This window comes from Falco rusticolus, chromosome 3 (assembly GCF_015220075.1).
Source record: "Falco rusticolus isolate bFalRus1 chromosome 3, bFalRus1.pri, whole genome shotgun sequence".
Lineage (NCBI taxonomy): Eukaryota > Metazoa > Chordata > Aves > Falconiformes > Falconidae > Falco > Falco rusticolus.
Window position 1 is genome coordinate 70,551,010 of NC_051189.1, and position 23,119 is coordinate 70,574,128.

The 23,119-nt window shown below is 40.1% G+C and overlaps 2 protein-coding genes across 3 annotated transcripts in view; one reads left to right on the plus strand and one right to left on the minus strand.

Moving 5' to 3' along the window:
- Positions 1-15,515, minus strand: part of ERP44 (endoplasmic reticulum protein 44) — a 55,282-nt gene extending 39,767 nt beyond the window's left edge. The window contains exon 1 of the mRNA XM_037382271.1: positions 15,344-15,515. Within this exon, the coding sequence (XP_037238168.1) occupies positions 15,344-15,400 (57 nt within the window). The 5' untranslated portion in view covers positions 15,401-15,515. The remainder of the gene's footprint in view (positions 1-15,343) is intronic.
- A 144-nt stretch (positions 15,516-15,659) lies between these two features.
- The window catches only part of INVS (inversin), a 98,546-nt gene continuing 91,086 nt past the window's right edge, over positions 15,660-23,119 (plus strand). Inside the window, exons 1-2 of one of the 2 annotated variants that reach the window (XM_037382260.1) lie at positions 15,660-15,745; positions 21,769-21,938. In XM_037382260.1, the coding sequence (XP_037238157.1) occupies positions 21,833-21,938 (106 nt within the window). In that variant the 5' untranslated portion in view covers positions 15,660-15,745; positions 21,769-21,832. Of the gene's footprint in view, positions 15,746-21,768; positions 21,939-22,381; positions 22,512-23,119 lie in introns of those variants that run through there. The other variant, XM_037382261.1, reaches the window with a different exon arrangement.

Genomic DNA, 23,119 nt, shown 5'->3' on the forward strand with positions numbered 1-23,119 from the left:
ACTCTTATCAGTTAGTGCTGTTAGTTCTTTAACTGAAAACTGAAGAGACAGGCCTATAGATTTAGTAGTGTTTGTTTCCAAGTTTATCATACTTTATACACCACTTTCTTGCAGAGGAGTTTAACAATTTAACTGTGCATAATCTTAAAACTACAAGAAAAGGGAAAAAAAACCAGGTCTTTTTAGTTCTTCACATCTTTATTTTTTAATTCACATAATGAAATAGAGGTCCTGATTTGCAGAGCAAACTATCTGAGGAATACAGAAAATCTATTATTGGAGCATTATGATTTCTAATTAGTAGTACACCTTCAAGGCAGTGAATAAGAACAGTCTTCATTTTCACTTGCTGAACTTTCCATTTACCTTTTCCTCCTGCTGGGAAATCCTAAAGGCACACTACTAAACCACCTTCCTCCTCTACCACAAAATCATTTTATGTTTAGCAACCAGCTCTAGCCCACACCTAATCCAGATTGACATGTTGAAGTTACTACCTGAAGTCCTAGCCCCACAGGACTCTGCAGCTGACTTTCGGTCCCCGAGTACTTTTTTCCTTTATGCATGCCGCTAATCTGCTGCTGCTCTGAGGTCTGCATTAAACTCATGGACAACAGGAAGCAGACGGGTTTACAGCCTGCTGTAGGATGATACAAATTGACAGCAATCCCAGGAGACAGCAACGCCGAGGCTGACAGACATTGTAAGAGCCCCTGAAGTTTGGCTTCAGAGCCATCCATCAGGAGCATCTCGCTGGCAGCATTCCCAGAAGCCCTATAATGAACCACAAAGTTCAGGGCAGGGAGAGATAACAGTAAATAGAGAACGGTGGGGAAAAATAAAAAAAGAACATTATTCACCCTCTCAGTGAGAGCAGTTCAATTCTTAATTGTCACCACTTGATTCCAGACTGTGCCTGAATACTTTCATAATTTAGACTAACTGCTGCCATCCCTGTTGATTAAGCAGGATTTTTGTTAATAATGTAAGCTCCTTTCACTACAAGACTATGAGATAAAACTGTATTTGTTCAGAACACTAACGATCACTTCTGAGCTATATTTACATTTTCAGAGCAATTTTTAAATTCTTACCAAAATAATCCTTTTTCTGTTATTTTTCTCTCAAGAGCCGTATCTTTAATCAGGGAAATTTTAAACACTCAAAAGAAGCTACTAAAAATAGATTTAATAATTGCAGTGACTACCTTCCATGAGAACAGAGATAAAAATCTAACTCAGCTGATATATGGATATTATATATATATATTAGAAAAGTAAACGTATTTCTTTAGCCTTGATAGACAGTTCAATTTTATAGCGATTTAGCCAAACAGTGCTATAACTGCACAGAGTTTGGTAGAGAGACCACCATATTAAAAAGAGGTAGCACAACAGGTTTTTTCCTTCACATATCCTGTCATGTACTCCCATTTCAAGTGTCTGACAGGAATACTTGGTGTAGGTACATGTATTATTAATATTGAAGAACTTTTTGCCAATGAAAATGTTGGGAACAAAAAAACCCAAACACATTCATAATTTAGAACAGTATCTTTGAAACTCCAAATAATATTGATTTGACACTCCAAATCAGAAGAAAACCTCACAGCTAATGGTTTCTACAACTGAACTTAACATACAAGCAAAGGACCTGTAGGATTGTTGTGCATGACTGGGAATGATTCATAGCTGCAAAGATATCTATCTCCATGGCCTGTTACCACAGCACCAAACGTTCCCAGAAAAAATGGGAAAGTTAACCTCAATAGCTTGTGAACTACTATAAGAAGACACAAGATATTCATTCAAAAAGTCCATTGCAGAGATGAAAATTAAACCTCATTAACACAATGTGCAATTCAATGCATTGCATTTTTTCCATAAAGCTATTAGTAGCAGAATCATGCACCCAAACACAATTTTAAAGCTTAAATCTCTGGGCACAAACTTATGGATAATTTTCTTTTATAGAAATGTTTAAGTCGGGGCTCAAAAAATGACAAAGCATGTCTAAAAAAAGAAAGATTCACAAGAGGTAAGACCTATAATTTATTTTCAGTTGAACTACTTCTAATTTTCAGTTATTTCTCTTGGCCTGGAGGGAAAAGGGCAATCTCTACTGAGGACCTTAATGCACCAGTTTACTTGTCTTAAACACCCATTTAAAGGCAACACAGTCCATATACCTACAAAGATGTAAATAGGTGTCTGAACAACTGTATTACTTCATGAATAACGTTTAGTAGACTGCTCCACATCCTCAGAAATGTGAACCTACCTTAAAGGCTGTTTCACATTTTTAAAGCCATGAATTTAGCTCCCCAGGAAACTACTGAAAATTCTGAATCTTTATAGATACTTCCTTTACCAAGCTTCTTCTCTTACACAAGAAGCTAGAATTCCTCTGAAAAAAGAAAGGTATAATTTGTACAGCTTAGGAAAAAACCTCATGTTCTGATAACTCTTCCTTTCTTTCACATATCTACAAACTGCTCTGATTATCTGGCAACACCACACAGATGCACTTTGAAGAAGGAATAAACCACTTAAAATACAAAGGCAATTTCCAAAATTATTAATGCAAGTTAAGCAGCTGTTGCTGTGTGTGAAAGCCAGCACCTATAAGCTAAAGCTGTGATCCAGCAATACAAAATAAAGGGTATCTCGGTCTTGTCAAGGCTTTGATAAGGCTAACACTGCAGAATAGTTTGCTGCCCCTTTTTACTACGGAAAAAGGCCTGTTCCCTATTTCAGCCACTGCTATGCTATTACACGTAAAATCTATTACCGTAAGTGCTCATTGTAGAGAGTTTAAATCTTGGAGGTTGTGTTCTTTAATGCCATTCCTCACATTACAGATCACACATGTAACCTTGAAATGCAAATAATTTCTAAATACTTTCCTCTCTGCATTTGAAGATAAATCAAATACCATTTTTGCACTTATAATATTTTTGAAATTATTTTGATGCATAGCATTAGAGAAGAAATTGTGTGTCGTTTCATACAAATTGTCAAGTCCAACCAGAAGGCTTATTAGGAACTGTGTTTTGTGAGCCACACGGAACATTACAGAAAACAACATACTATCCTGTTACTCCTTATGACCTTCCACAGTCTTTCCTGTGCCCTTTATTCTAGTCTTGACACACAGGGCTACCACAGAACAAGAAATCAGAATTATTTTTTTTTTTCCACATAACATATATATACACATGTGCGTTTTGTTCATTCTTGGACTAACAATGAAAACTAAAATGTATCCAAAACTTTTTACGTTATTCTGTGGAAGGAGTGGCCATAGAATTCAGAATCTCTCCTTCAAAGCATAATCTTAAGATGAAGAAACCAAAAGTAGCATTTTCATGAGAAACTGTATTTACCATGTCACATGAACATGCTACCTTGGAATAATCTGGATTGAACATGTAAATTGATAACAATTTGCCATACTTGCTGCCTACATACATTCTACTGCTTTAAAAAAAAGACACTTTCTATTTTGGTATATTTTAATACAAATCAGTATTATTGTTCAACAAGACAAATACCAACTCATTTCAAGTGAAATGCTCAGCTTCAACACCTACTCACTTTTTGCTGCTTATCCTTTTATTAACCATACAATCAACCTGCAATACTGAATACATTTTTACTCTTCTGCTCCAAAACATTGTTACCTATCTCTTTGCAGAAAGGTGGGAACTGTAAGCAAAGACAGGGCTGTTGAGTTTTACCTTTCAGGCTGGAACTTGTTTTAAAAGTAGGTATGAACTACTGAAACCAACTGCTCAAATGCAGATATAAGGGCTATAATAAACATGTATAAACAAGCCCTCCATGATAGAAATACCTAAGAACCAATTTAGATAAAATAGCAGTCAGATGGCACAACAAAAGTGCAGCATTGGAGAAATGTGCATTTTGCATATTCTTATCAGCATTTATAAATGAAATATCACAATTCTGCAAGTCCTGAGGTGCAGGATCCATACAGCTTTAAACTATACAGCTGAAGCATTGGATTTAAAAAAAAAAAAAGCAAGACAACAAAAAAGAGCAGTAATAGTGACAATTAGACAAACAAAATACTAAGGTGAAAAATACAGGTAGGGTCATTCTCACCCAGTCCACCCAAAGAGAAGCAAAACATACTGGTTTACTTACCACTTGAAAGACAACCTAAAGGAATACAAGTGAACAAACCAGTCTCTGATAACACTATTTCAATTGTACTGTTCATATTAGTGCTGCTGCTTATTTGTACTACTGAATAACCTCAGTTTGAAAGCATAGAACCACAGCCAGCTTGATTTGCCTCATCCTTATTTGATGATGAAGGCAATGATGATTAGAAGTAAACAGCAGAGCAACACTCCCTAAAAAATACAGCAAACCTACACAAAACAATTAGCAGTTCAAGTTAAATACTCTCCCAGTTTTAGCATTACATGGTCATGCTGCCCCCTGCAACCTCAGCCAGAACTAACACACACATGAATACGCATGAAACCACCCCGGCTTACTAACCTCAGATCTAGAGCTTTTAGCAATACTACTTCCAGTATCACTAAGACCCTTCTTGTGCTACAAATACTTTTTTTCTTCCTTGACCATGATCGAGATGCCACATTTCCTCACATTACCTCCTAGTATTTCAGCAGGATGTTAAGATTTTGTTAACTATCAAGACAACTACGGTACTTTGTGACACAGCTGTCTGTAGCATACAAAGCCATTTTTTCCATACATTAAACCCATTTGAGATTCAGTCTTGTGTTGCTGCCTCTCCTCCCTCTTTTTCTGAGGAATCACACCTTTGAATTTTGAAAATAAAAACTTTCTAAAATACAATGGGGTTTTGCTGCATCAGCTTCTCATTCTGTTAAGAACTCTGAACTTTAGAACAAATCAATTTAAAACATCATCTAAATTTCTGTTACTTTATTTTCTTTTCTTCATTCCAGGCAAATCTGTGATGTACACTCCATAAACTTGCATTCTACATGCAAACTCCAATCATAGTATATTGAAGCTCCCTGGCAATCCATTAGCTTGTCTCTAACAAATGCTTTGCCTCAATTTTTAGGTTACTATTTATTATTTGCTACCTTAAAATGACATATGAGAAGACAAGGGATAAGATCTTTCTGATTAAGCAGTAATAGAAATACTACTCCACAGCTGCATTCTAATTGACACATTGGCATTGGAAAAATTTCTTGATTTAAATGAGGAAAAAAAAAAAAAGATAAATTTTACAATTAATCCATTAGGTATCTTCTACAGAAGAACATTGATTAAAGCAATGCTACCTGAATCTGAAGAGAAAAATTCACCTTTGGGACCACAGATGCATGTAGCTTGAAGAATGAATGGCTAACCTCAGAGCATGTAAAAGCTATTTTCTTTCTACCCTAAACAGCTGCGAACGGTCTGCACATATGCAGTCAATTTATCCTGGATAACCCTGGACAGCAGAAGAGTAAAGGATGCAGAGCATAGGACATGCCACAGATATTCTGAAATGCACGAAAGAACATGATACAGACATACCCCATTGCTGGTTTACATCGCCCAAGGAATATTAACCCAGCCAGCTTCAGGCTGACTCCCACAATAATATTAAAGCAAGTATTCCAGACTGGTCCTAAAAATAATGTGAACACATTCACATGGTACAGTGCTTGAACTGGTAGCAAGTATCAAACATTCTGGCTCTGTAATTAACGAGCTACATGTAGCGAGCTTACTGTTCTCAACAGAGAGGACTGCTGCAACCAAAATTGTTACCAAAATCCTCAGCAAGGTATCACAGCTACGCATTGGCTTATTTTAAAATAATGTTGAAGAGCTTTGCAATGCCAATTTTATGTTTTTGCCTATTTTTGCCCTAGTTTATCAAATTCTGCTGGCCTATATTGACAGGAAAAATACTTAAAAAAAGTCTCTCCCCCCTGCAATTATACATTCTTAACCAAAGCAGTTTTAAATGTCATTCAAAGGTAATTCCTGAGAGGCCCACACACTTGCTGAGCTCCCTTCACTAATTAACGGCTCATTAGTAGGAAAGAACCCCTAACTGTTCACCCCCCTGCTCCCCTCCCACACCACATACTGTCTTAATTACCTTTGTGAAGCAACTGATTTGTCTTTCAGTCATTCTATCCAAAATCCCAAGTGAATTGACTCAACAGGGAGAAGAAAAAAAAAAAAGTATTTTCATACACACATTTATGAAATTTCATAATTTTTATGATTGGCAAAGCCTTTAGGGGCTAAGTGTTGCCAGCAAAACTTAAGAAAGTGGATTTCAATAAACTGTAAGAGACAGAAGTGATAGACAGTGACTAAAGGAACAAAAAGCTCTTCTTGGGATTACAAAAGTGGATACATCATTGAAAAGCTTTCTCTTTGTGAAGCTTTTGAGAAAGTTAATTATATCACTTCATAATCACGACAGCTACGGGAAACAGCATAACACCATCACAGCTGTTGTCTTTTTTTTGAGACCGATGGAACAGGCACCTATTCCCTGGCTTTCAAAATACATCCTTGCAGAGTTCCTAATGAACAAGTTCTCTCCATGTTTATGCCCAATTTGCCACATGAATCCACTTGGAGACGAAATGTAGGCTTCACTGACAGTTACCTTGCAACAGAGATTAGATTGCTTTTCCTCTCTCCACTTTTCTTCATAAATCCATAAAAATAAAACCCAAAAAAGCTGACATCCTTACAGACTGTTTTTTGTATGCACCTTGAAACACTGCAACAAACAAGCAAGAATCACTGATGACCCACATGGCAGAAGACACACTGGCTGCAAAAAGTATTGCAAGGAACCAGGTCACTCACTGTACCCTATTTCTAGGGCTCCACCTTCTGCTCAGGTTCCCCTTCCATGAACACCATTTAGGCTACAAAGTTTCCGTGATTAAAGAAACTGATGCCATAGAAAAGTATCTTCTTTTGAAACTGAATGCAGCAAAATCATACACCTGAAATCTCCTTGTGGGTTAGCATATCCTTAACATTGGTCCTAAAGTGAAGCAGTTGGGAGACTCCAACACATAAAATGTAACTTGCATCTTCCAGGAAACAAGACATCAGGATCTCCAGTGTTTCATTTCATTGCCACTGCTAATGAAACTTGCAGATCTAGGTCACCAATGATTGGGGCTTACGCTAATTCCCATCTATAATCTACTACTATACTTATTTTTTAATAAGTAAAATGTTACCTTTACAGAACCCTGAAAAAAAAAAAGACAAAAACTGTACGCACTCAGGTATTAATAATAATACAGTCCATTCACTGAACATGGAAAGGGATCAAAACAACCTCTTCAAAGCACAAAAACAATCCACCATGTGGAAAGTAGGTATGCCAAGAGATCTACATGGTTTAACACAGAATTTCTGGATGACTTTTTTTGTTTGGTTGGTTTTGTGAAAAAAAAAAAAAATACACAGAAGGTTGAGGTAAGAAAATAAACACTTGGTAGGAGTATAGAAACATTGCTTGAGCAGGCAGGATGAAAATAGAAAAGCCCAGGCTCAGCTGGAGTTGAAACTAGAGAGGGAGGGTTAAGGGTAACACAAAGTTTCTACAGATATGCTGGCAACCAAAGGGAGACTAAGGCCTGCTGCTCAACTAGCAGGGGACGTAGTGACAAAGGACATGGAAAAGGCTTAGATACTCAATGTTGTCTTCATCTAATTTTCTCCTGATGAGGTCTGAGCCTAGTAGCAGAGTACCACAGACGTGAAGCATTACCCACATAAGTGAAAGACCAACTTAGAAAGCTCTTAGGCAAGCTGGACATACACAGAACCACAGAACAGATCAAATACATTTTCCTGGGTCCCCAGGAAGATTATGAAGACAAATTTTCTTTCCAGAAGCCACATCCGTCCAGCACGGCTTTAAAATAAGTAGCTCAATCTGTTTTCTGTAGTGAGATGATTAGCTCTGTAAGTGAACGAAGAGTACTAGACACTGTTTGCCTTGACTTTAGCAAGTTTCTAATGCACTGTCTCAAACTGTCCTTAGACCTAAATTGGCAACACATGAACTGAATAAGCGAACTATAAAATAAGTGACACAGCAGCTGGACCGCTGGGCACAAAGGGCTGTAACCAAAGAAACCATGTCCAACTGGTCTCTAATGGAGTTTCTCCAGATGAATATTGGGTGTAAGGTTTGTCTTTACTAATAACCAGAATGATGGAACAGAGTGCCCCCTTAGCAAACTTCCTGAGGATACTGAACTGGGTGAAGTGGCTTATATGCTAGAGGAGAGATCTGTTATTCAGAGACCCCAATTGAATGGAGAGATGGCCTGGCAAGAACCTCAAGTTCAACAAAGGCCAAGTCCGGCATCTTGGGTGCAGTAACCCCATACAGGCTGGGAGCCAACCAGACAGAAAACAGCTCTGCAGGAAAAGACAGGAGGAACAAGTTGAACAGGAGTCAGCACTGTCCCCCTTGCAGCAAAGACAACTACATACTGGGCTGCATTAGCAAAAGTGTAGTCAGCAGACCAAGCAAAGTGATTCTTCCCTTTCAATTGGCACTTGTGGGACCACATCCGAACGATTCTGTCTAGCTTTAGGATTGCCTGAAAAAGACATTAACACATAGTAGGGAAGTCCAACAAATGGCTATGAAGATGAATGGTGGCTGAGACAACTGCATTTGTCCAGCCTTAAGGAGAGGAAGCTATTACTGCTGGGACCAGTGACCTAGTTGGAGGTTATAGAGAAGGCAGAGCCAGACTCTGCTCAAAGATGCACAGTGATAGGACAAGAGGCAATGGAGATGAGCTGCAGCTTCAAATAGATTTTTCAGATAAAACTTTCAACAAGGTTCTGATCAAGCACAAAACAGGTGCCCAGAGAAGTTGTAGAACCTCCATCCTTGGAGGTGTTCAACTGGAAAAAAACCTGAGCAACCTCATCTAAGTTAGTTTTGCATTGAGCAGGGAGTAAGACCAGATGACTTTTATAGGTCCCTTTCCCATTTAAATGATCAAACTTCCAGTGGCAATCAAAACCCAAAACTCTGCAACTTGACCCTATGAAGTAAATACATCTAGACTCTTGGTACTCCTCTTCATCAAAGCTTTCTTGCTGAAGCCAAACTAAAGTAGATCAAGAAACAAGAGGAGGGAAGAAACCCAAAACATTTACTACAATAAAACCCAGCAACAGGGGATTTACTGTGTTTACCAGAAACCTCATGATGCATACACTGTTACTTGGAAACCAGTTATTTGCTGAAGGTATGCATAGAGCACCTGCATTCAGATAACCAGGTATGATGTTCTGTCCTCGCTGCTTTCACTATTTCAATTGGTATATGGTTTCAGACACCGACCACTGCACTTCACATTTTTCTTATTGCCACTGCAGACAACAAGATAACATTTATGTTCTATCAGCTACACAAAGAGCGGATCTTGTGAATCACTACCAGATTTACCTGAAAGAGCTTCCAGGTTTGGTGTGTTCCTAGAAGAAGCTGCAAATAACAGGTGCTTATCTGGAGAGCCCAGTACTGGAACTTTGCAGATGTTTTAATGGCATGAATAGCTCTTAGCATGAAAGGGTATATTATCAAGGTAGTCAGTTTATCAGTAGCAGCATACATGAAAAAAGGAAAAAATTATGGAACACTCTTGCAATATACATTGTCACTTTTTGTAGGGCACTTTTGTAATCACCACAGTAATTTAATATGGACAGTGTCCTACAGCTAGTTTGGAGAAATACAACAACCTTGACTGGCAGTGAAAAAATATTCTGTGTTATTGTTGAGTATAACAATAGTTTTACAGAACAAACCTTAAGGTAAAACAGAATACCTGAAAGACAGTAAATTAAAAAAACCTGAAGTTAATAAAACTTCTAAAATCTCAATTATGATTTTTTTTAAAATTAAGATTATATGAGCAGTTGACATTACTAACAGTTTTCAAAAAGAAAATCACATATGTTCCTACCAATGGTTAGCATGCTTCTGATGAACGAAGACATACCAGGGAGGAAAGAAGTGCAAAGGCAGAACTCTCAGAAGAAAATCTGATCTCCTTTCCTAATTCTCTGAAATGCACCTGCTCTTTATTTCTCAGGGGAGCTCTCTTCAGTTTAGAGTTTTGGAAGAAAATATTCTTTAGGCTCTGACATCTATACGCTATATTGCTTCTGCTTACTTTCCCAAATATTCCTGTGTTTCTCCTCTAAATCACTAGGGAACTCACTCTCAAATGGAAGGGATAAGGTATTGCTAATGCATCCAAAACCACTCCATTACTGAAGCACCTTATTACTTCAATGTATCTCTGGACTCTCTTGAAGAGCTTTTGAAGCAGCTCTGGTACAAAATTTACAGTGTATTTGTACACTTGCTTTTTGCATGAGACAACTCCCTTCACGCAAAACAAAATATCTGGAAACTATACAAGTGAGGCTTACAAAAGAGCCTCTAGAGGTAAACAATGGATCCTCCCGGACAGCAGCATGTAATCCTTAAGTTTTTTTTAAAAAAATAGGTCTGATTAAAAAACAGGGGATAACTCCTGAGTACATAACCAGTGGAAACTCTGCTTTCCCAATAAAGCAATATGAAGACTAGTCTCTTGCTTAAGAAAGCTGTCTTGCCAAAAACCCCCAAAGTATATTATCAAGGAGAACAGTAAGGATATCAAAAGAACAACTAAGGAGTGTGTCACTACAGAGTTCTTCAGCTGCCAGCAACAGGATTTTCTGACATCCTTATGTCAATTACTCATTCATGGTTTTTTTCCAGTGTCATCTGAGTCTTCTGTTTGAAGAATCAGTTCAGTTTCTTCTCTCTTCCCTCCTAAGCACTCCAAACAGGAAACTTACCCAACACATGACATAGCAAGAAGAATGCAATTCTTCTTCATAGCAAGAGTTCAAGCTCCCTCTACTCCCCACCCTCCTACCCAGCTCAGAGAAAGGTCCTCAGTGAAATAACTCCTATTTCACTCTTTAGAGGTCATGACAGGTGATGGAGAACTCAGAACTCCTATGCTACTCTTTCATTGTATAAGGCTCAGTGGTCTAAAAATTTGCCTGTAACTACAATCTTTGACTAATGCTCAAATTCAAAATACTACATTTTGAGCAGGATTCCTGACTATAAAATTTGTTTGTTAATACACATGCAGAGCGGCAAATGCACCAAAATATACTCTATACATAATATGTACAGAGAGTTCAATTTCTCTTCGGGCAACTTACTAAATGCTTACTCCAACATTTAACTTTTTTAAAAATTAATTTTAAAAATATTTAAATTAAGTCAAAAGACAATTTTATTTCATTTTACTTTCACTATTTGGGTACTTGGTGTCATACTAACAAGATATGAAATACAGTGGTAGTAAAAGAAGAAACAGAAATACTACCCTGAAGTATTTTTTCCTATTAAAAGTTTAATAGGAAATTCAAAAGTTCATTCACTAGTACCTCTTAAAAGTTACTCCTTTTAACAGCTGCAATCGCATTGCTATGTAAGCAGTATTTTGAAAGCCTCACTAAAAATATAGAACATTAAAGTGTAAGACCAACCGTAACACTAAATATTATCTGCCAAAGATAAACTGCATCAACTTACAAGAGCATACGTGACAGCGAGGCTACTGTATCACAAATGGAATATATACTAGGCTTTCCTAATAACCCCAAGTGAAGGCAAGCTACTAATTAGAAAACTAGGTAAGCTTTAAGACTCAGAAAACACTCCAGCATTTCACATTCTCAGAACACAAGAGGACAAACAAGCTCTTCCAAAGGTGTTACCAAATACATTAAGAAGTAGCTGTTCTCAGTTTGCCCGCAACACCTTTCCAAACAAGCTATAAAGAAAAGGTATAGTAGTGGTGCTTTGAATCTTAATAAACCTCCACAGACTGAAGTGCAAGAACTGGAAAATCCTTTTACAGTTGGTTGCAGGGGGGTGAAAAACGAACAAAAAAACCCACAGAGAACTTCCCCCTTCATTTCCCTTACTATCAGTTGGTGGTTTCCTCTAGTCACATCTAGTGCTCAGGGACACTGCACATGACCCTCCCAGTGAAGTACTAAGCAATATGACAGATGTCTGTCAAACATGCAGAAGAAGCATGTGCAACTGAGTGTCTCATTTTAGAACTTCCTTTATAGGCAAGGTATACACATCTGCAAGTAGAGGCAAACCTACAGAACTATTGGTTAGAGCAAAGCCAAAGAACCACACCCTTCCTCACAGGAGAATGCGATGACCCACTGTCCCATAAGCATTTATTCCACTATCTTGGATTAATCTTAAAGATCTGTCCCACCAAGTATTATGCAATATACCAATGTGGCTGAAACATCTTAATCTACTAGTACAAGGGGTCACATCTCTTATTTCAGTCTTGCAATCAGCTGTACACAATCCTTTACAGCTCGTGCTGTGTGCTGCTCGTCCCTTCACTCAGCTCCCGTGTTGCAGATGCAGGGGTCATGCCAGTCAGTACTTCCCCTGTTGTCTGTCCAGCCCCTTTTCATCTCCCAGCAGCCCAGTACAATGCTAGCACATGAGGATGAAAAGCTGGAAGGCAAAAGGGTTTGTGCTGGGACTGGTAGGTATCCCTGTAGTAATGCTCTGCACCACAATCTCCATCCTTGCAACCCAAACTTCAGTGAGACCAGAGAGAAGAACAGAGTAAGACCCAAAGCCCTCTAACATTTTAGTGATTTCCTACTGTCAAACTTCTTTACCCAAAAGAACTTTTTTTGATATTGACATTGTATCTTTTCTTCCTTTTGCAGCATTTGAATTTTCCCATCTAGAAGAGAAATATGCTCATCCAGAAGTCTGGAAATGTAAATATTTTCTTTTAACTTCATTGCTATTACTAAACAAGGCCAACTTAGTGAGCTGTTTTCACAGCTACGTATCACTTGATTCTGTTCTAGGAACCATTGAATTAACACTAGTAAACTCACTTATCCACAAAACAGGCCAACTGCCATGCCCAAAGAGGCTCTGCTAGATGGCACATCTGTTGGATGAGGAGCAGAAAGCTCTCCCAAACCTTACCGACCAAGATCAAGGCTACGTTGCTGGTCTTAAGTATTCATGCCTGTCGGTTACAAGAAAAAAAAACCTCACCAGAACTTTAAACCTAATCTGGTAGACCTTACTGGATTCTCTGAACCCCACAAGAAAACAAACTCCGTACTTTGTAAAAGAGTTTTTCAGCCATTTTAAAGAAAAAGGATTCCCACCCACTCCCAGTTTGCTCAGGACAACTCTTCCAGAGCTCTTAACAAATCTACTAAAAAGAATGACTCATTGGCCAAGAATGTAACTAGGCACCTTTCAACACAGGGCCACATCTGATATGATGCTGAAGAATCACACAAATAACATTTATGTATAATCATATTTTTTTACAAAAATCAACTCTGATCTGCATTTTTCTTGAGGTTTTAGGTATACAGTTCTTTTTAATCATATTTGAAATGTGTTTAAGTGACCCATACACAAAGAAATAGCAACTGAAACACTGGGAAATTTCAGATCTTAGCCATTTCCTATTTTTTTAGTTGGCAAACATAGATCTAACTGATGCATATTAAGTCTGCATTGATCAACAGTACCGTGAAAACAGAAAAACACTTTCACAAAGTCACATCCACATTTTCAAACTTGTACTTGCCCGTTTAAGTGGCATTTTAAAAAAGTACATACTCCTTGGTTTTGTTCATTGGAGTCTGTACTTAAAACAATGGTGAAAACCAACCTAGCACAGATATGACTGGAAAATACTGGGTTCTTCACTTTAATCTCTCATATGGTGAGCTAACTTACTATAAATAGCAATCTACACATAAACATTACGAATGTGTTTTTTCAAACCTTACTGAATACATATACTTAGTAACCCTAAAACTACAGCAAATTTGTAATAATTTAACCAGAACATATCCAGGTAGAAGTGCACAATTCAAAGGGATAGTGAGTAATTGTTCATTAAATACCTGTCCTCCTATTTCCAATTAATTCATTAGCAGCTATATTACTATGTATTTCCCTTTGAATCCCCAAAACTCCATCTACCTTTACCTACAATTATTCCTTCATTTTCCATCCAATTTTATTCTCCAAGATGTTTTATATTTAAAATTGATTAAACACATTACTATCTTCACACCAAATCCTATTAACCTTACTCACACAAGTCTCCTTTAACTCTGCAAGTCACTTATGCTACGGATGGCCCAGAATCTGGCCTGATACAACTCTGGAAAAGTCAGAATCGCTACATCAGCCTGCTAAAGAAAAAAAAAAAAAAAAAAGATGGAAGTACAACGCAGACAAGTTATCTCCACAAAACACACACACCAGTGATTGCATTTGTGTGTGCAAAGCCGGAAGGTAGCTCAGGTCATGCATGTAATACTAGCCTGAAAAAAAAAATAATGTTGTAGCCTGACAACTAAAGATAAATGTGACGACTGTGCAAGACAGCTCGGGAACTTTTCCCAGCTTCTGCCACAGAGCTCGAATGGGTTACTTCACCGCAGGCGTGTCACGGGAAGGGAGTACAAGCAGCCCCGTCTCCACCCGGGCACGGGAACCCGCACCCCTCAGTTCCAGCGGGGCAGCACCTGAAACGCAGGCGACAGGCAGCGGGCTGCAGAGAGGCACCGTTATGGCATTTCCCTCCCGGCAGCCGCGGCTCCGGGTCCCACTCCTGCCCGAGGGGCTGCGCGGCCCCGCTCCCTCCCCGCGCTTTCCCTCTCCGGCTCCTGAAGCGGGGAGGCGCGACGCCGGCCTCCTCCGCCGGGGAACCGAGATGAGGTCCCGTCGCCCACCAGGCCTACGACCCGGGCCCGCGGCGGCTTCGCAGCCTCGGCCCTCAGAGCGCCGAGCCCAGGCCCGGCCCCGCCCCGCAGCCGGCCCGTTCCGGGTGCGCAGCCTATCAGCCTCGGCCACAACACCGGGCTCCGCCAACCGGGGCCGCTCCCGCAGCTGCCGCTCGCCTCCCTCCCCTCCCCCGCCGAGCAGGTGCCGGCGGAGCGGCCCCGGCCCTCGGCGAGGCGACGGGAGGCACCGCAGCGGGATGGTGGGCCGCCCCCCGGCCCGAGGCACGTTCTCGGCGCGCACAAGCGGGGTGTGCCGGGAGGACGCTGGCGGTCGGGAGAGGAGAGCCCCGAAGCTCGCCGGCCACCTCCACGCCGCGCAGCCCAGGCCGATACTCCCCGTGGCGGGACCGCGGCGGGCCGGGCGGGGGAGCGGCGGGGAAGGGGAGGGCCGCGGGGAGCCGGTCGCTCACCAGGAGAAGGAGGAGGCAACCAGGGTCAGGCAGGAGCGGGAAGATGGCGGGTCTCATGGTAGATCGGGCGCCCGGGAGGGGGAGAAACGCGGTTCCCACTCTCCGCGCTGGCGGCGGCTCCTCACTTCCCCCGTCGCCAGGAAACACCCGGGCAAGTTCCACCGCGGGGCCCCGCGCTCCCCGCCTCCATCGCTCACTTCCGGGTTCCCGCGCTGCGCGGGGCACGCCGGGAAGCGTAGTTCCAGTCGCCTCGGCCGGCCAGCGGCCGCCGCCCGGGGAGGAGAGCGGGCGCTGGGGCGATCCCAGAACGCACCGCGTCTGCCCGCGCCTGAGCCCCGGCCCCGCCCGGCCGCTGAGGGTGGGGCTTGGTGGCGGCGCAATGAGGCGGCGGGTGGGGTCGAGGTGAGTTACGGGGCGCAGCTGCGGCGCCGGGGAGGGGTAGGAGGGTGGGAGGGAGGCGGCTCTCAGCGCTCCGGCGAGGTTGGGTTAACCCTCTCCGCCTTGGCGGGGGCGGTGGTCCGTGGCACCGCAGCGTGTTCCGCTGTTGGTCGGATGTGGGGCTCGTTGCCGGTCCGGCGGCCCGCGGCCCCTCGGTGCGGGCGGGGGCCCTGCCAGCCCTCAGCGGTGGCGGGAAGCGCGCGGCAGCTGCGTTGCCGAGGCGGGTGGCCGGTCGCCTCCGCTGGGCCCGGGCGGGTTGGGCTGCCCCGGCGGCGCCTGTGGAAAGTTGTCCACGTCTCGTTTGGCATCGCTGGGTCCCGCCTTGGTCCTTCTGCCGCCGGGACTGGGGAAACGGCGTTGGCTGTGGGGAAGATGAGGGGTGTTTGGGCGCTGTGCGCCTTGGGGTCTTCGTTTCCTCGGAGTTGGGGAAGCAGCTTTCTGTTTGCGAGGTGAGGGAACGCAGCCTGCGTGAGGGGGCAGAGCGGCTGGTGGGAGAGTTGGGAAATTTCAGCTAGATAATAGTGTTAAAGTGGAACGTCATCATTCAGTTTTATTCTTGACACTTCGATAGATTTGGGCTTTTTGTCACTTCCTCAGTTCTAAGTACTGAAATCAAGGAAGAACACCTCCAATTCAGTGCGCTTCCAGTAAAACTTTGGACTTTACAGAATATATTATATATGCTTTGAGATCTTGCCGAACTGTCTCAAAAAGATGCTGGGAGACTGTGCTTTGTATGCTTTACGTTTCCAGTACGTACACAAGTGTAAGGAGTGAAATGAGGCACAATGCCATTTAAAAGAAAATACATCAGGTTTTTGCAGGTCAGGTCCAATTTGGCTTCAGAGAAAGCCTGACAAGCTCAGACTTTGTGTGACCCTGCAAAATCATTTGGCCTGTCAGTATCATGACTGAAAACACCTATACGTGTATATATACAAATGTCTTTTTTTATAGTCTGAAATCGGAACTTCTATCATTTTGTCAGTGTCTACCTTAAGAACCTGTGCTCCTCAATCTATAGAATGAACATCTTTTGAATTAATTCACATTAGAAAAATACTTTGATATTTTTTCATAGTAGTTCGTTCTTGACTTGGAACCTTTATCAGTAATACTGAGTAGAGGGATCTTGTTTAAATTTTAACAACCCTCTGTTTTGCTGAATAGAAAAATTATGTAATTCAGATTATCTGTGTAATGTGAAGTAGACCTATAGTATGAAATTTCACATTCCTTGAAGAGCTCTTGGTGTCCTATGACTTCCTTCATTTCACGTGACTCGACAAGGTTAATCTTTTTGTATACGTTAGCTTAAAGAAGAAAAAGTGTGTTATTTACTTGATTCGAGTAATACAAATCATATTACAGATAATGTCAGTTGCGTAACTTTTTATAAGCAGATCTTTTACTTCTTGATTTTTTTATTGTTGTTTTTCATCCCTTATGAATAAATGACTCATTTTTGTTAATGAGGGTCTTTATCAAACAAGTCTTCCAGATACCAGTTCGTCTGTTTGTCATATACATAAGAGAAATATCTGAGGAAAGTCACATATTTTCCTTTTGTAGTTTGTCTTAATATTTCAGAGTTTCTCTGATGCAGAATTAGCTCTTTCAATGGAGTTATGGTACTGCACTGAGAATTGCTGTAGAGATAATCAGTTGCTGCTCTAACCTGTATGACTACTGACACTTTATGCAGATATGGGTCTTGTTTTCATCTGGAAATTGTGACTATTTTTCATTATTATTTCTCTTCTGTATTCAGTCAGTTTTATATAATAGTTGATGCAATTGGGTTGCTTTTGGTACTTATACTAAGTTTTTCAGTATCTGCTGAATTCTACACTGTGATCCCTGGATAGTTTATATTACAGCTTATTTGTTTGCAGAAGGGTGAAATGTAAAGAAAATTGAGGAAAAGACATCAGTGGTAACTTTGGGGAATACAACCAGTATCTCAAAATTTCAGCAAGTGTAAAGTTCCAATGATGCATGTAGGTCCACTTAACAACGTAGAGAGCCCTGATGTATTCTCAGTATCCAGAGGAATCTTTTGAGGAAAAGTGCAGTCAAGTTGAAGACAAACTGTAGTCTTGTATGCCAAGTGCATGTTAAACTATGTAGCTTGTAGTCCAGCTATGCAGCCTTTTCCCTTCTCTTCCTTTCTTCTTGTTCAGATTGCAGTTGAGTATCATAGTTTCCTTCATATGGCTGTAGGAATAACTGAGGAGAAAAGTAATGGTTAAGTAGGGTGAGGCACTGCAGCTACTTGTAACTGATACTCAATTTCACGTCCCTTTTGGTTTCTTCTGAATTAGAAGTGCCTCATCTGCTTTTATCCAGTATAATGTAGAGAAGAGAACAGAAAACATAAACCATACTGCTGGGTTGGGAGGAAAGGTTTAGCTTTGAATGAAACATCAATTACATGTCCTTAAAAGGTCAGAAAAGCAGTTTTGTTGGAGGAGCAGGGGATGCTTGGGAAGCAGAGAATGGAGCAAGTATTTTGAAAATATGAATATTCATTATTATCCTCCTTGAAAGAAAACAGCGATTGTAGCTATTACTGGGAATGTTTGAAGGGCCGTTACACTAAAATTAAAACAGTTGTGCTTTATATTTTAAAGGTAATTTGGGCTTGTTTGGGCTTATGTAAGCTCTGCCCATCCTGCATTGTTGAGTATGCATCTGCAATTTCTTTGACTTTCTTAAGCACCAAGTCAGATTGAACTTTTCGGTAATTTATTGTGTATTATGGCACTGTTAGCCTGTCGTACATGGCTCTAAAAGTGGAAATACAGGTAACCTCCTGTCACATTAGACTCTTTCTGAACTCCTTTCTGTTCTGTGCTCCTAGAAATCAACAAAGCTGTGAATCCATTAATGATGGTTCTGATTCTAGGAAGCATCACCTACTTATGTGGTAAAACAAGTGTATATAAAAAAAGGTTGATGGCTTTTCTGAAGTGTAGAGAGGTTCACCAAATTCAGTAAAGATGGAAACATTCATGACTTCCAAGCGATACTGAACAACATCAGTGTCATGTTATTCTGAGGTTCACAGGAGAAGGGAGCAGTAGGATAGGATTACATTGTTCCATACGTTTCAGATGACTGGAAATAGCTCCAAAACTATTGATGAGAAAAATACTTTCATAAAGTTATGCAAGAGCTCATCCTTACACTTCTACACCAGTGTTCTCAATGGAGTGCACCGCTGCTTGTGTAGAAGCAATTAACTTGGCTCTAATAACTGCTCACTTCAGATAAGTACAAATGCTATACATGCTTGGTGTTGGCAAGTTGGTTGTTGGGTGACTAGAGTGATTTTTGAAATGGTTTTATAGGGGTCCCTGAAACAAAAGTTGGGTTTGGAGAAATTGCTTGCTTTATTAAAGTGTAGTAAGCCATTGCACATTTCTATTACACACATTCTCTAAGGAGCGATAAAACTAGGCAATACTGTTCAGAACTCCAGGTTCTGAAGTGACTGATAGAAGTCAGAGGGAGATCTGTGTACAGAAGCAAGGAAGCATTCTAGTAGTGAGGAATTCTAGTGTATGTACTTAGGGAAATTTGCGTCTCATGCCTTTCTAGTCACAGCATTATTCATTTTTGTAGGGGAGAGAAGTTTCATTTCTTAGGAAATGGTGGACCCACTTTCATGGCTCATCAGAACTCAACTAGACAGACTTCAGGAAAGAGTTAGCCATTGTAAGAAGAAGCATAGCATGCACATGGCTGTCTGAGGACAAGATAGAGAAGCAGCAATTTAGATGCTAGTGTGCTGGAAGTTTTGTCTGCAGTTGCCATGTGGTATACTTTAGGCAATGTCTGGGTTATACCTGAGTGTTTTTCATGTGGAGTGGATGGAATATATTGATGTGTTGATGAGCAGGTTTGCACAACCACATGGTTCCATGTTTGTGATTATTCCAGGGATGTGATATGAACTGATATCGTGATTGTGCAGGTGTTCTTTGAGTAACTGATTAGATCTGCCATGAAGCTTCCTGTATTAATTTTCTTATCAGCTCTCCAAGTGAGTTTGAAGCTTGTGAAGAAGGGTCTAAAATTATACTAGGGTATTAAGTTGGGGTATTTTTGTGGGGTTTTGTTTGCAGATAAAGGCCTTTATTATTTCATGCTTAATATCTGCTGTAGAAATTTTCACTTCGTTTTACATAAAAGTGAATGTTTTTCTGGTGTTTTAATAACATTTCCCTGCAATGTTGATAGGTGTACATCTGCAGTTAATGACAGCAGATGCTGTATAGCAATAGATGAAATTTATAGAACAGATAAACCAGAGATGGTTGAAAATAACAACTGAAGCAAAACAGCTTCCTCTTGCTGTTTTTCAAGTGTAGTATGATGTAAATGTGGGACATGAAAAAAGAAGTATATTTAAATTAACATGGAACAAAAGATAAGGTGAAAAATTCTCAGAATTCAGTAGACAGCCTCAGTGATACCTCCTCTTCTTTTCTGGTGTGTACAATTATTGTTTACCTCAGTTTGTTTTCCATTCCAGATGTGAAGTGTGGTAAGAATTGAAAGTGGAAGTTCAAGTGTTTGATACTTTTGGAGAAAATCAACAAGTTTCCAAGTGTGCAGGCTCGTCTTAATTTCTAAAGTAGTGTGTGAACCTGAGCTGCAAATTATAAAGATCTTGAGGCCCTGGTAGTTCAGTGAAGGTAGCAGTTCAGTTTCAGAAGAGGCTAGGAAGACAACTGTAGTGGTAGACGTGATTTAGGAAAGAAATAGAGAAGAGAATGCCATGATACCGCTGCATAAATGCATGTTTTGCTCACATCTTGAATAGCTAGTGAGTTTTCTTCACATCTCAAAAGGCTTAGAACAGAACTGCGAAAAGGCCCCAAAAAGGGCAGTTAAAATAGTCACGCATACAGAAAGGCTGCTGCCTGCATAACAGCTAAGCAAGCTCTAACTTTTTCAGCTAGAGGAAAATATGATCAGGGAGGATATGTTAAAAATCTGTAGAATACTTACCGATGGATAAGAATTGTTTATTTACTGTCCCTTCCAGTACAAGGATTAAGAGCCCTCAGGTGGCAAAAGTCAGGACAAAGCAGATGAAGGCAAGTGGTTTGTCCATACAGTGTTTGGTTGTGGTGCGTGGATGTTGTGGATGCTAGAAGTTTGCATAATCTGAAGAGGAGACTGGACATGTTTATAACAGAGAAATTAATTGAAAAAAATTATCAGAATTTGCAGACTACTAAATACACAGAAACTAAATCCACTTTAGGAAGTGATTGAACTAGAAATAATTGCAGGTTGGGAGAGTGTTTGGAAGAGGGGAATAAAATCATATTCATATATATAATATATCTATCTATCTGTCTTTGTTCTTTGGCATCTACCGTTGGCCAGTTTGAGACAGGATTTAGAGCCAGACTTCTGGTCTCATTCATTGTGGCTTTTCTTGCACACACATTTTCCCACTTCTGTTCAGGTTTGAAGAACATCAGTGATCTAGAAAGCCGATCTGATTATTTCAGTTATGCCAGTTGGGTAAATAAAAGGTACTACTTCAACTTAAAAACCATGTCCTGCATATGTCCAGAAACCATTACGAAAAAATACTGCCAGATAAAGTACTGGAGGAGTATATCAAGTAACAAACTTTATTGGTTGCTGAGTTGAAGCATGCATGGCAACACTCTGGAGAACAGTCTGTGGGATTTGTAGATAAACACTATCCTATTTGCAGACTTTTGAAAAGCTTATTGGCTGAAATTTATGTTGAAGGCAACAAAACTGTAATAAATACACATATGTATCTCCTTAATGTAGGCTTTTTCTGGTTGACTTTGGCTAGACGTAGTTTTAATCCATGAAATAAGAAATGTGTTTGTTCTTTTCTATTTTTAACTAAACAGTTTATTCTCTTTAGCATTGTTTGAGTCATTTTAATGGCTCATGAAATTAATTCTATTTTATTGGGTTTTTTCTAGATCCGAATTCCTACAAATAATGTTGGTGGTGCAGATCTGACCTGTGGTAATACCTTGAAAGAGTATGAATATTTCAGCAAACTGCCTCTTCAGTGGTTCCTCATTAGCATCTGAAGTGCATGCTGCTGCTGTTAATGGAGATAAGAGTACCCTCCAAAAGCTAATAGCAGGTAAATGTTTTCATTGTAGATGCATTTGGATTACTTCAGAACTGAAGCTTTTTGGTTTTGACTTACTGCTCTAATCTTTAAGATATGTCTTTATTTCTTGGTTATATGTATTTCTAGAATAAATGTAGTCCTGAAAAGATGACAGATTTCTCATACTTTTTATTTCCTGTTGCCTTTGGTACTTCTGTGTGAAGTAAAATAGAAAGTTGGTATATGATATAACCAGAAGAGTTATTCAGGACTCCTGTTTCAGGGGATTTGAAGTTCTGGAAAAGTGCTTTGGGCTGAAATATTTTGGCATTTTTGGAATTGCTTTTGTGAGACTTTTGATAAACTTATTTTTACAGATCAATTAGTAAAGTTAATTAAGTTTTCTTGCAGTGTAGTATTTGGGGACGAAGTCAGCCAACCTTTTCATTACTTTGATTCTGATACACTAACAGTGTTTCTCAAGACAAATTGAAGGCAAGGAAAGAGCCTGGTCCTATTGAGCTGAAGTTGAAAAAAATTCCCATCCATTAAAAAGCCCAGGATTTTGCCTTCCCTCTATTCAAGAACTGTATGACATTCCAGGTTAGTAGTTTTCAACAGCAGTATATATTCTGTGTTCCAAAACCAATCTTGCATACATTTAGAAGGCTGTGATACGATAGGTGAGGACTTTGATTTTCAGAATTTCTGGTTAAATACAATTCCAGGTGATACTCTAGAAGTTCTATTTGTTCAGCCTTTTTTGAAAATCCTATTCCTGGAGCTTGGTGAGGGTGAAGGATTGTAAAACAGTAAGAAATAGTCTGTATTTGTGCTGTTAACTGTCAGTTTTAATGGGTGTAAAGGATTTAATGGTAATCACATTAAACCAACTGTCAAATTTCTTTATGTATCTTCTGCTTACCTGCATTGCAGACAAGATAGTAAGCTATGTGTTTTTATTGTCTAAGCTGTACAGAAAGCAGTAAATGGTTCCTCTTTACAAGGTATTAGAAAGCTGTAAATGGTTCCTCTTTACAAGGTATATCTGATTTTCTCAAAAGACAACTAGAAGTGATTTGACTCAAACAGGAGAAGAAATTTGAGGGAACTAACTTTATAGACATTCCACTGGTTAAAACGACTATTTTCTTGTTGGGTCTTCAACTTCATTTTCTCATATGATGGTTCAAACATACACTGTTTGCATT